This window comes from Maylandia zebra, linkage group LG1 (genome assembly GCF_041146795.1).
Source record: "Maylandia zebra isolate NMK-2024a linkage group LG1, Mzebra_GT3a, whole genome shotgun sequence".
Classification (NCBI taxonomy): Eukaryota; Metazoa; Chordata; class Actinopteri; order Cichliformes; family Cichlidae; genus Maylandia; species Maylandia zebra.
The window spans coordinates 19,758,471-19,772,959 of NC_135167.1; the positions used below are offsets into that span (position 1 = coordinate 19,758,471).

General features: G+C 37.3%; 2 protein-coding genes across 3 annotated transcripts; one reads left to right on the forward strand and one right to left on the reverse strand.

Annotated features, from left to right (window-relative positions):
- Positions 1–1,079: 1,079 nt before the first annotated feature.
- On the forward strand, positions 1,080–5,731 carry cyb5b (cytochrome b5 type B). Of its 2 annotated transcripts, none has more exons than XM_004543120.2 (5): positions 1,080–1,561; positions 2,546–2,674; positions 3,941–3,967; positions 4,069–4,100; positions 4,235–5,731. In XM_004543120.2, exons 1-5 carry the CDS (start codon positions 1,364–1,366, stop codon positions 4,323–4,325), a joined length of 477 nt encoding a protein of 158 aa, XP_004543177.1. In that variant the 5' UTR covers positions 1,080–1,363; the 3' UTR covers positions 4,326–5,731. The 2 variants fall into 2 exon arrangements, with proteins under 2 accessions (XP_004543177.1, XP_004543176.1); XM_004543119.2 differs by having other exon boundaries at positions 1,082–1,561; positions 4,232–5,731.
- Positions 5,732–10,837: 5,106 nt separating this feature from the next.
- On the reverse strand, positions 10,838–14,243 carry zgc:162592 (histamine H2 receptor). Its single transcript, XM_004543121.2, has 2 exons — positions 13,240–14,243; positions 10,838–12,447 (listed from the first exon to the last, which is right to left on the reverse strand). Exons 1-2 carry the CDS (start codon positions 14,039–14,041, stop codon positions 12,152–12,154), a joined length of 1,098 nt encoding a protein of 365 aa, XP_004543178.1. The 5' UTR covers positions 14,042–14,243; the 3' UTR covers positions 10,838–12,151.
- Positions 14,244–14,489: the final 246 nt, after the last annotated feature.

The window sequence follows — 14,489 nt, forward strand, 5'->3', positions numbered from 1 at the left end:
GGAAATTGCTGCGGTACTCAATGCGAAACATACTATAAGACAAACACTTAAATAAAAAACAAAAAAGAAATAAAAATAAGAAAAGTGCTAAGCCCCCATTAAGTAAAGGTTACATAACATCCCTTTAGCTTCTTTGGCCTGCATTTGTTTTCTTTTTCTCTTTCTAACCCCTTTTAAGCTTGTATCCGTATTAATCTAGAAGTTCCTTTTCATTTATTTTCTACATGAGCTGTATCTAAACATATCATACCACAGTTCTAAAATGTAATTGCGAAAAAATATTTATTTACTTTTATTTACTTTACCCATATTTATATATTTATTATAATAATAATAAGAGTTACAGGCGAGGAAAGAGTGTAAATGTCAAGAAAAATGAAGTAGAAAAATAACTTTGGAAACGAAAATAGAAAAGAGTACCTTGATACAATAAAATAAACAGCAGAGTTTTGGTAAAAGCACAAAAAATTCCCAAAAAGTAAACTATGGTGTTGACGAGCATTGTCCAATGACTATACAAATGATTATGATAAAGTTTGAACCTACAACAAACGTGTTTTTGATGCAAAGGCATAAGTGGAAATACTGAAACTTTGGGGTTAGTTTGGCTAAAGATTTTCTTCAGCTTAGTAAAAACCCATGTCTAAGATTTGACCTAAGACAAGTGTCCCAAAAAAGGGTTAACAAGCACACTGTGGGTGATCTATCAGTATGTGCTTCACAGGGTTTATCAACAGGCAGATAACATAGTGTCGCTGTGGGTTGTATCCGGGTTTTTAAAAAAACAGAAAAGAATTAGGAAAAATACCAAATATAAAAATTCCTATTCAGAGAGTACCAAGGAGTATAAACCTGCCAAGGAACTTTGGAAATGAAATAAAATCTTTTTGAAAAAAAAATGTCTGCAGTATTTACCGGGACAAAGAAAGTGTTATCTAAGCGCAGATAAAATGGGTAAAACACATGTTATGTCACCGGAGTCCCTTACATGCACAATGACAGCGCACACTTGACAACCTTGGCTTGCGCCATGGTCTCGTGATCATCAGTTGGGCGACCTGATTGGTCACTGCTGAGAAAGTGACAGTTTCTTTGGTTACTGCCCCGACGGTCAAACAACACACGGTGGCATTGGTTCGTTTCACATGTCTGCTGATACCGGTTTAGGGTATCTAATGCTTTCGTAACATATAATTGCTCAGCACTGAAATTGTGTTTCTTTTAACTTTTTTTTCCTGCGGTGTTATCAGGGGCTTTTCGAGCCTAATCAAACAGCACACATAGCTATAGCCATCTTTACGTCCATAGCTAAGGTTTAAGAGAAGCTAAGGTTAGCTAGTCGCTCAGTCGCACTGACGTTACAATGGGATTGGAAAATAAAGAAAATCTCACTAACGCGAATAGTGAAGCTGGTAACTCCAGTGTTGAGAAAAATTGCGAAACAGTAGACGATGGCGTAAAATGTTACACGTTAGAAGACGTAAGAGTACATAATATGAGCAACGACACATGGCTTATCATCCACGATAAAGTATATGACATTTCAAGTTTCCTTGAAGAGGTAAGAAAGACTTTCTGTTGACTAGTAGCTCATGCTTTGTCATTAAAGTAGTCGTTATTAATTCTTCTTCGTGAACCCCTTGGTTTTGCCATTTGTCTGGGCTTCCTGGAAGTGCAGGATGAGCGTGATCCTTATCGTTACGTGTTGACGTGTAAGCTTTGCAAATTGTCTTCGGCTAATTTGCTGCTAACGACCCAATCCTAAACTCAAAACCGCCAGTATAAATAATCTACAATTACGACTGGCCTACTTTAAAGAACCTTCTTATTGTTTTATCATTTCTTCTGCAAGGGTGTCCAAATGTTGTAGGATAGATTAGCTAAGTTTGGTTAACAAGTAGTAGCTAGCCCTGTCCGATGATAGTTCTTCAGACGATTTGGGCTGAATGTTTATAGCTTTATAAACACAGCTGATAAAAATGTGATTTATAAATCAGTGGGCTGGTTGTGATAAAATCCTTTATCTGGCTAAAATGTGTAAAAACTCTGGAAGTTAAAAGTTGCATGTTGTGTAAAAAAACAAACAAACAAAAAAAAAACAAACCTTATTGCTTAAGTAACAAAATTAGCTCCTAGAGTGGTACGTCTTTGAACAGTACTGTGCAAACGTCTATAGCCACCCCTCAATCTTTGTATTTTGATAGTAAAATGGGGAGTAGGTGCAGGTTTGTAAATTACGGAAAATAGAGTTTAAATAGTTGTATCAATCTTGAAAACTCACTCTAATATGTTCTTGTAATTTCTGTAAGTAATGTTGAGTTGAGGTCTGGGAATGCCAGCTAATGGCTGAGAATGTCCCGGGGTGTGTCTTTTCCAACCATGTATGCATTCCAACACTGGAAGACTATAATATTAGTGCATTTCACTGTTTTGTCTGTGATTTCAGCTGTAATACTGTCATTATTCATAACTTAAACAAGTATACTAAAACAGTTGTGCATGTCAGGTGCTTCAGAGTAACCAGGTCAACCACTTTTGATTTTAGCATCCAGGAGGTGAGGAGGTTTTACTGGAGCAGGCGGGTGCAGATGCCACAGAGAGCTTCGAGGATGTGGGTCACTCCTCGGATGCCAGGGAGATGCTCCAGCAGTATTACATTGGGGAGCTTCACGAGGTAAGGAGGAAAGACTGCCTGTCTGCCTGTAGTGTTTCTTTCACACGTCTAAACCAATCTTTCAATTACTGAAGTTAAATGTCTTTATTATTATGTCTTTGTTATTATTGTTGCCTAAACCCTTCCAAATCAAACAGAGTAACTAAATAATGTCACAAGATTGAGTCATTTGCACCTAAGTTGTTTGGAGTCACCTCCAGATGGTGTCGTGTATAAGATGACGTAAAAGTGGGTGGAAACTGATTTGTTACCAAGTCTATCACATGAGCAGTAGCTCTCTATTTAAGTTCCTATATCACATTCAGTCTAATGTTCACATTTTCTGTTTCCTGTGAGGCAGTAATTTGGTTTTGAGCAATTCGAGCATAAAGAAATACTGAAACTAGAGAGATCACAGCATAAATATAAAAAGCATCAGAAAAATACAATAAAAATATTATCCAATTAAACATGAGTAACAATATTTTATGTTATGCTTGTTGGAAATTTAGTGTAGCTTATCAGCCACTCTATTATACACCCAACAGTTTCACAATATTTATAATATACTTTAAAACATGGTTAAATTTACTAATTTACCATAATTATACCATTAGATGATAGATTTTCTGTTCATACTGTTGTTTATCCATTGTGCTTCCACTGAGTGCTAATGAATCTCCAGCAGTTTCAGTTAGACAAATCCAGTGCTTTCACATATAAAGTCTCTTTAGACTTCAAATGTGAAAGCTATTTGTAAAATCAATCTTTATGGGTCTTTTACAAAACAGTTTGTGTGAGCTGCTCATTTTAACGCCACAAGAAAATGGCTGTAGAAAAAAAAGACTGGTCTGCCTTGCAAAAATAAAAATAGGAAGATGTCCAGTTCATGTGATTAATTGTTTAATTTGGACTGCTGCAAATTAATCCAGCTTATCTCCAGATGAACATTCCAGTGCAACAGGAAGTTGCAGAGTTTGAAGAAAGTTTCCTGCTGTCTTCCTGTTCAGATGACTTTTGCTTAGGTTCCCACATAATTAAAATCGCTGAGCTGGTTTCTTTGTCTTTTAATAGAAACTGGCAGCACACCACACAAACCGTATTCAAATTATCACTTTTAATTGGTGGATTCCACTTGCAACAAATCAATGAATGTTTGAGGGATAATTAGCCTTCTGGTTCTTTCACCAGTCCCACTTGATGGTTACATAAATTTCAGTATTTATTTATTTAATTCTACTCAGCATCACAAAACGATCATATGATTTCTTTTGTTTTCCTTCATAGGATGACAGAAAAAAGGACACTGCAAAGGTAAATTGGCTGTTCCATGCACCATGAAACGATACTGTATTTGGACTTTTCCACATTGTTCCACAACTTGTGTTTCTCCTTTTTTCAATTTTGTGCTGTAGAAAGCAGAAGTCGCAAAGTCTGAGGGGAGCAGGTTAGTCATTCTGATGAATGTGTCTCAGGCTCTCTTTGTACTGTTTCAGAGGGGCGAGTGCAATGACACCTTATATCTGTATAAATGAAAATGTTTTCAAATTAACGTTTGTGTAATTTTTTTTTTTTCAGCAGCTCCTGGGCCATTTGGTTGTTACCTGCTGTTGCTGTTGTTGTTATTGGTATCGTGTATCGCTACTTCATTTTTGAGCAGAGGTCCTCTTGAGTGGCGACGTCATGTTTTCATCCCTGTCTTTTCATCTCGGAGGCCTTGAAATGTTTGACCAAAACCTCCTCACCCTGGACACGCGCGGTAGTGTCAACGTCCTCAGCAGCAAGAAGAGTGGAGAGAGTAGTTTGATTAAGTGTTTTTGTCCTTGTCCGTCTACTTGGTGCACCAAATAGATAGTTGGGCAGAGACTTTATGAAATTGTCAGCCTTTGCTTTCTTCACTGTGCCAGTTGTCATAAATGTCACGTGTTGTCTTTACCCTAAACTTTCATATGCATGTTCTGCAGTTTGAATCTTCATTACGCCAGCTATAGGTAGGCTGAAGGAGAGGTTATGCAGGGCGATGATGAAGCGAGCCTCCAGCCTGTTTCTTTTTTCTTCTTCTTTTTTTATTGGATAATAACTTGCATAACCTCCAGTGCATTTTCTTGGGTTTAATAAAGTCAGAATAGCCAGTTAGCTCTCAATAAAAGGGTTTATTTTATTCACTCCTTTATGCACAGTTCAGCTGTTAGGCAATGCTTGATTGCTTTTATCACTCGGTTGCAAACTCATAATCTTTCCACTTTTATGAATGCATTTTCAAGTCTGTGTTGGATCCTTTTTGAAAATCGCAGTTAATTATATTGCATCATTGATTTGTTTTTGGAGTTGTCCCTTTCTGCCAATGTTCTCTTTTCAGGAATTTATACACGTTCAAATGACCTAATCATTTAAATGTAGAGAGAAATACAATGCAACTTATTACCCAGGTATAATAGATGACAGGGAATGACAGAATACCCTTGAAAGAAAGTTCATTTCTATTTCAAGTTGTTAATGTTCCCTCTGCTATGCCGTTTGTTATTTAACCAGTGCTTTTTCACAGCTTTTGTTCATTGTAACGCATCTGAACTTTAAGTTTTGGGTGAATGGCACAAGCAGCTGATTCAGCAGAGTTTAAAATCTGGTCTGTGTTTCTTGTGTAGCAGCTTTGGCTATAATCAGTGGGTTTGGCATTTGACCTATAGATGGGTATCTTTCAGTCTACATTTAGTTGTCTTTCCCTGTTTAATGATTATTTGTGGCCTATATTTGTTATTGGTTTGATTTATTAAACCTTTGTCTAGGTTGCTAATTTGGTCTTGTTAAATATGTTTTGGTAAGCTTTCAAATTCTTTATTTAAATTTATTTCATGGTAATTAAAAAGTTTTTTCCAAATAGAGACAAATTGATGTCAGCTGTCATTTCAAAGGTTCTGAATGAACTTGCTGCTATTTTTACATGCGAGTACAAAACTGCAGATGTCAAAAATAAGTTTGTTGATTATAAAAGATAAGATGAATACATATCATTGTTATACATTTTACCTGCCATTTCCTTTCTTTGAAACTATCAATAAAATGGGCCTTGACGTGCAATTCGCCAGTCACTACTTCCTGAAAATAATTAAATGTAAATCAGGGTTTATGTATATAGGTTTTCTGTTTCCTTTTTTTTTTTTCTTTTAATTTGTGTGATTTGTGACTTTCCCTCCTGCCTGCCGTCTCTATATTCAACATCCTTTGTCCAGTGTATCCACCCGCTCTTCTTTGCACGTGCCCAAACCATCTCGACTATAACTGTCTCCCTACCACTCTGATGTACTCATCTTGTCCATCCTGGTCACTCCCAGTGAACATCTTGACATCTTCAGCTCAGCCTCCTGTCATTTTGTCAGTGCCACCATCTCCAAACTATGCATCGTAGCAGGTCACGCCTCTTTAGGTAGTCAAACTCGTCGACCTTCACTACCACTACTTCTTGCTTCACTGCATGTATTCTGTCTCGTTTCAACCGTCTTTCATTCCTCATCTCTCGAGTGCACACTGCCACCTTTCCAGGCTCTCTTCCACCTGCTCCCTACTCTTTGTAAAGATTAGTGTTGTTTATGAACATCAAAGGCCACAGAGACTCCTGCCTGACCTCAACTGTCAGTCTGCAAACAAGAAGGGGCTGAGAACAGATCCCTGATGCACTCACACTCTCATCTTACTCCTACTGCAAAAATCACCATGGTTAAAGCACATATATATATAGAACTGACTTAACTAAATCTAAAATAAAAACTAAAACTAGTTGGGAAATAACATTTAAACTATATATATACATGCACACACACACATCCTTAGTTTTAGTTTTTGCTACTTTGGTAAATAAGAAATTTTATTTAACTGCCCTTATGTAACCTTGGATGTCTACAAGACGTAGTCAATTGCTTTCAAAAAGTTCTGTTTTTATTGTAGTACTTGCACTGATTTTCCTAAATTCTGCTAGAAAAATTTTCCCTCCATATAATATTTATTAATGAAGACTGAAATGAAGAATGAAACAAAACAAAAACGAAACATTTTCAAAAACTAGAGCAAACACACTCTGGAAAGTGGTTGAAACTAAGCTGAATTAAAAGCAAAAAGTCTAAACGAAATTTTAAAAAAGGCCAAATAGAGAAAAATGAAAGAAAGAACCCCAAAACAAGCTAAAACATGTTATCATCACAGTAAAGGCTCTAAAACGTCACAACTTTTAGGTTCTGATTTAATATACAAAATACTAGAAAATTAATTCCTTTGCTGATTGCTATTTCCTCGACATATGTTTCAGTGTCACATTAGGGCCACTGGTAAATCCTGCTCGATAATAAATTAACTTTTGCTCTTGATACATTGGAGTGTGGTGAAAGAAAAGCCATTTCAGTCAATGGGCACTGTGTGGATGAGGCATGCTTTCTGATGAAGGGTTTGAAGCAATTTGATTCTTGGAAAGTTCCACTCTTCACATGGCCAAATGGGTTCTTTCAAGCCAAAAGCTGGACCTCAGTTATTGTTGAGTGCTAGGAGGATGCTCGGAACATGGAAACAGCCCAAAAACAAGAAGTCAGGCAACATGCAGTACAGACACATACTTCTGTTTCAACTGGCACCTTAAATGGTAGCCTCTGAAAAGGCCTTATCATTAAATAAGGCAGCTTTACTGAATGCAGCTTTGTATGCTATGTGTTTACCACAGTTATATTAGCAAATCGTTCCTCATACCTCCGACTAGTGCTGTTTAAATAATGATAATTGGTAAACATTTACAATTATAACTGCTATTAAACAACAGCAGCAGCTCTTTCATAGGTTCAAATTAAGACCAAACATCACAACTACCTTGGAAAGATGCCATTAAAACCCTTATAATCTAACACTGTAGCCCAGTGTGATAAGCAACAGATTTATAACATGAAGTCATTTAATTTTTTTATATAGAGGTGAGAGAAAATGTTATAGTATCTCTTAGAAATGTAATCATGGCCCCATTGTGATTTAATTTAAAATTCCAGGCGGGTACTTTTATTTGATTTTCTCATAGGCAGTTTATAGTGTAACTACTATATATAGTGTAGCTACTTTTTGCCGGAAGCGTGAAAGGTGGAAAAGAGCAGGAAGGGTGATTGAAATGAAAGATGTTTTTTCTCTGTCTACAATCTCCACAAGAGCCATCACAGTTTAGAGTACACGCCACATGAAGCATAAATCCGTGCCTGTTGATTTATCCTTTTAAATCAGGTTTTCATTAAAGAATCACATTCCTTAAGTAAATAAATGTATGGCTTGTTTCAAGAAACCAAAATGCTGTTGTAGTTTATTTAAAAAGGACTCCAATGCTACGTGAATAGTGCATGTAACACTGGTATTGGGCTTCATGAAACTTAAAATTAGTAGGACAGAAACGTTAAATCCTGAAACAGAAAAGAAATCCAACGGTATAAAATTATACCAATTGCTTTTGTGCAATATTATAGACATATTGATCCCTCTCTATATAAATATAGATACATTTTTTTGCCATGTTATACTTAGTAGAAACACAAGATGGCAGTACCATGTCAAGATGATAATATGCCAAGTCTTGGATTAAGCATTTGCCAGAAACAGTGAAACTATACACCATTCAGCTCCAACTTTACAACCAGTTACATTAAAAATGAAGACCAGCGATTATTCTGTGCCTGTGAAATGTTCTGCCAGGAAATATGTGGACATTTCTTTGACATGTATCACACACCTAAAAATGATGTGTGTGGTACTGGTCCAGACCAGCAAACCCATCATGCCAACCATACTCTCTTACAGCAGCAGCCTCCATCCAGATGTGGTGCCCATTGCACCTGTCCCAAGGGGGATCCAAGGTGTTAACCTAGCTTCTAAACCTCACCATCTTCCATTTGAGCATACATGGGATGCAGTGGAGCAAACCCAGTCCATGTCGGCATCCTCCAGCAACTTATAATACCCGATAGATCAGCTGTCAATGTCTCAATACCAGATGAGGGTATCCCCAGAGGTCACAAGTCTATTTCTCCGCTACTCAGAGCCATTTTGACAGCACACTAGAGACCTACATAATATTAAACATGCAGTTTAATATTGTGGGTACAGCATTACAAAGTATATATTAAAATCATTAATCTCTCTAGTTCTCTCATTTTCATAAACACAGTTCTGTAGCATACATCTCCAAATGTTTATGGGCAAAGAAACACAATAACAGGGTGTGATAGAGGGTGTTTGAACATGTAATACCCTTAAAGCCTTTAAAATGTTAATAGTTTAAAGTAAAATGTAAAAATATTCTGCTTACAAAACTGCAGTGAGGCTAATGCAGATGAACAACAGATTAAAATATTTTTATAATAGGGAGCTTTTGACAGTATTGTCTCAAGCACTGTACTTCCAAAGCCATAGAAGCAATGCATTGGACTTTATTGGGATCCGTGTTCTGTCTAGCTAGATATTAGATATTTTATCACCTTTTCAGCAAAGACCAGTGAAGCCACTTCTTGTTGTGGCAGGAATTATGACCAGAGAGAATGATAAGCTCTTATAAGATGACATATGGTGTCTGTATGAATATACTGCGTGTGAATCCCTAAGACAATCACCATTCCCCAAACCAAATCACCTGTCATTTCTGGCAGCAGTAAGGCTTAAGAAGAACTGAGGCTTCTAATGCACAACACTTCAGTGTCTTAAGAGACCAGCTTGGCAAACACCTCAGATGCTACGAAAATCACTTCTGGGTAATGCGGGAATACACCTGATCTCTGACAGGGTTTGAGTTAGCTGAAAGGGTCACATATTCATAGAAAACGTTTTTAGTGTGACTTAACAAAGAAGGACATTAAAATCCTGTTCTTGTGCACAGAGAGATGAGTGACAAAAACATGCAGAGAACCAATGTCAGAAAGAATTTAAAAATTTTAAAACTTGTCTAGGTTCATCAAAAACATTCAACTCTAGCTGAAGAAGAACTTCATTCTTTTGTAAAGGACACCTGCTGATGAAATCACTAAATTCACCCAGGCCTGAGTTTATGTATTATGCAGCAATATGAGATGGTAGTGAGACTCCATCATGTATGTTTTAGATTTAGTGGTGCTGTAAAAAAAGACACCGAGCAGGATTCGGTGAAGTTGAAGACGTTAAGATCTTCCTTAGGAGAGACCAAAATCGACAACATTAAAAATGTGTATATCAGAAGGACAGCTCAGGTGGAGCCGTATGGACACAAAGTCTTAGATGCTGAGATGGTTTCACATGACATGAGATTCATCAGGTCATGTTGGGGTTTTTTCTAACATCATTCTTTGCAAAACTACTTATGGGACCACTTGCAGCTGCCTCACAGTTTGCTCCCTTCATTATGCATGTATCGAGCTGTTGTTTCATTTTTGTGCCCTTTGTCATGAGCAATACTGGGCATAATATCAGTCGAACTTGTATCCATCTATTATGCATAAGCCAAAGGATCATTTTCTGCTTATTTTATTTATTTATTTTTTTTAAAAGCTCCGGATCTACAGCTCAACCTGTTATCTAACATGACACTGGTAGGTAGCAATTAACATAATCCATCTCATATTATTCAAAAATTTGCCCAGAAGTATAAAACAGTGAAAATATTACCAAAATAGAATGGCGTATCATTTTTTTGTGCATAGACTAACTTGCCGAGTTCTTCTCTGGGTGAAAAGAACGTTTATCTAATGACCACAAACAAGAATTTTCATTTTGAGCTTGTTAATCATCCAGGTTTGCCATACTGCTTCAATATTACCACTTCAAACAAAGAATTCCCACTGAAATAATAGACTAGGCTATACTTAATCATCATTAATTTGTTTTAACCCTCCAAAATAAAATTTTAAAAAAATGCATAATTTATATCAAACAAACCAAACTTGTATCTTCATTAGTTAGTCCTCTTACTGAGGAAAGCTAGGTATCCATGCATCCATCCTCTTCCACTGATCCTTTTTTTGGGGGGGGGGGGGGGCTGGAGCCTATCCCGGCTGTCACAGGGCAGAGAGAGTGAGACAGCTAGCGAGTGCAAAATGCTACTCTACTTCAATGAGTTGAAACAAAAACATTAACAGGTAAAACATTGACAGCATATAGTACAGTTTAGCATTTATTATATACCACAGCATAGAGAAGCAGAGAGATGTTAACTGGAAGCTAACAATGCTGATGTAGAGCATCAGACCACGCATAGCTAGAAAAAAATATATGCTAAAGGATCAGCAAACATTTTTCACTATAACTTTATTTCAGTTCTGCAATGATACATCTGTAAATATCAAACTCAAACTGAAGACTTGAAAAGAAACAACTCACAGGCATCATGCTTTATTTCATAAATTATCCATATATCAATACATAAATTCTTTTATAATCAGGAATTTTTCAATCACAAACAATATACATACAAAAGGTTAATATTACGTTATTCAGATTTTCTTTTCTTTTTTAACTTCAATTTTGTGACACTTTTGATCCTCCATTTGCCCTTGCACAAACTTCAATGATGTAACTCAAGCAGAAAACCTAAAGGCTAAAATTAACTGCATAAAACGTTACGGAATTTCTGAATTCTAATCTCGATTCATTGTAAATGTACATAAACCGATAACATGACAAAAACTTTAGTGCAGATAGTGTGAGGAAGATCTTAGACTTAATATCTCAAAGTAAACAACCATAGCCTCAGATCTTATCCAAGTTATCTCTTCCCAGCACAAATGTGGTGACCTTTCTACAATATAGATGCTTAATTACTTTCCTCCTTGCACCCACTGAAAAGCTGTGACTTAAAGGTTAGCTTCTCCAAGCTGTTATATGCCAAGGTATTTGATGCACAGTTTAAATTGAAGAAGAGGTAGATGGTTTCAGTCCTTCAGTGTGCTTATTATCAGATACTGATGTTCAGAAATGTTTCATATAGAGAGAATTTAAAACGAACTAATTCGCTAATCGTGACCTGTGCAACAGGTTTAAACAGGCTGACACTGAAAGACTGATTATATCACTGTATGTAATGTCAATTTTTGGGAGCACAGAGAACTTTGTTGGTTGGTTATAAAACAAATAAAAGGTGGTTTTAAAGACACTGTCTCTAATTGTAAATTAAATCTCTGCAGCAGTGTGAATAAGTAAAAGAAAAAATCCAAAGCCGTTCTAAATTCATGCTCCAGTCAACTGAACACTGATTCTGAAGTTTGATAAAAAATAAAAAATATATTACAATCAAGATATCGCAAATTTGGATTTAATCTGCAGAGAGGAAATTTTAAATGTTTGCTATCATAACCAAATCATTCGTACTGCGACCCTTTTAAAGCTTAGTTCTCACCCTCATTACCTTGTATGGAACTATGTCAGAACATGGCTTCAGTTGTCTAGCTCAGTCAGACAATGCAACACAGTACAGAGGTTGCTGGCCATGTTTGTGTCCATGCCGGTGGTGCTCTTTAGGTCTTAAGCCACAGACAGCAAGGTGCAGGTAGATGACACACTGGAGGAACGCCCATGGACACTGTTGTTGTTATCCAGAATTCCTGATGCAAACTGCATCTTTGATGTGGTGCAACACCCAAAAGTTCTGGCCAATTCAGGGCAGAGGGCCAGAGCTAGTTTCTGAAGGACTAGACAGAATTTCTTGCGAAAGTTTCGGTTTATCCAGAAATAGAAGATGCAGTTGAGGAAACCATTGGAAGTTGGTAGCCAGACCACTACAAACTCAATCCACTCTGGTATACTGCTACCTGTGACTGCTGTAAGGCAGAAAACAATGAGTGTTAAGGCAAGTATCAACAAAGTGAAAACAACGTACCTAGCAAAAGACAGCGGCTACTTTGACCTGCTCCCTTTTTACAGAGCAAGTAGCTCTGTATGTTTTCTTTGTCTAATTTTCACACCAGAGGCCCTTCATGGGGTGACACAAATTCCTAAAAGTGTTAGTATAATTAGTGTTAGTATAACTGCAAAAGGAACCTCCTGAGACGGAGCTGGGGATATTTCACTTGGCATTATGAGAGAAACTAAAAAAAGTCTGCTTTGGAGGTGCTTGCCTTACCCCTGAAAGCAATGATATAACCCATCAAACTAACATTTGTCTGAGTCATATAACTGGCCCCAAATCAGCTTTTTATTTACAATAATAATAATAACAAAAATATTTTTTTAAAAGGGAAATGGACCTATCAATAGCCATCTAATACAATTTTTAATAAACACATTCAAATACTTACTTTTGAATTCTCTTACGGCCTTTGAAACCACAAATAAGAAATACACCAAGACAAACAAGTACATGTGAAGTTTACCTCTTCCAGTTAAGCTTATATAATCAAAGACTATCTAAACCTAAAAAAGCAAAGCTTGCTACAAAATAAGCCAGTTATATGAGTAGTTCTCAGATATTTTGTCCCAGTAAATGCCACAATTATAGACATAAACAGACTATATTACATGGGATATATTCATATATGAAATGAGGATGGTAGAAGAAAATCATCCACCATCCTCACACACTCACTTTACGTATCTAGTGAGGTTTTGCTTACCATTGTAGATCATTGCTGCCATGCAAGGAGTCCAGCAGATGTAGTAGGCTCCCATCACAGGCACAAGCACTCTGGAAGGCACATTAAGCCTACTGCGCCGCGCGCTGTCATATTTGCGCAGTTTTAACCTCTGTCTCTTGGCTGCACACCAGACTTTTAGGTTTGCAAATGTCATGATGATAGAGCAAGGGAAAAATATTACACATGTCAAGCTTAGGGAGTATCCAATATTTGTAGAGTAAGATGGGTTGCAGACCAGTGATGCGGTGGAAAAATGAACTTGGATGATGCCATCTGGTAACGATATCGGCGAGAGTAAAATGGGAGGAAAGCACCAGGCGAAGGCAATCAGAAACAGCGTCCTTTTCCTTGTCAGCAGAGATGAGTACTGAAGCGGGTAAAACACCGCAATGTACCTCTCCAGGCTTATCATGGCCAGTGTGTACATGCAGGTGGAGTAGACGGTGGCATTGCAAAAGGCCACAAGGTGACAAAAACCATCTGGACCTTCAGTGTAATCCTTTAGCAGACTCACCCAAAGGTTCAAGGGCATGACCAGCAGTCCGAACGCAGAGTCTGCTGCAGTGAGCGAGAGGAGAAAGTACCGAGAGTTTCTCGACCAGCCGGACACTGAGGAAGTAATAGCCAGGAGAACTGCAATGTTTCCCAACGTGACCACGACGCCCAAAACGATTATTATGCTTATTTTGACGGAGCGGTGGGAGAGCTCCTGCTGTCTCTGAGAGTCAAACTCTGACATGTTGAAGTCGTCCGAAGTCGAGAGGTTAAGGGCTGTATACATTGTTCTACACGGTGATACAAGTGGAAACAAATCATAAGTAAACCACAGACACACAAAAGAAAAGAAAGAAAGTTGACGAAATTTTCTAAAGAAATCAAAAATATGAGCAAAATATGTGGCCGTTCGCTGCTAGGCTAACACTACAATCAGCAGCACACCTGAGGCAATTAGCGCTGGGTGGTAAATGCATTTACTGCAGCCATGCTTCAACTCAGAAGCAGGCTAATCACGGTTAACTTTTCAGTATTTTATGAACTAAGTGGATGTTTTTATTATTATTATCATCTAATTTTTTATATTAACCATGGGTGGTTTAGCTGAAATGATTGTTTCTTCAACATGATCAGGTATTGCCCACATCATTGCTATACCCTGTAACTTAAAGGGATCTAAAAATGGAATTCTTACTAGTGTTAGTATAAATCTAAATATTCAGGACCATAAAGGG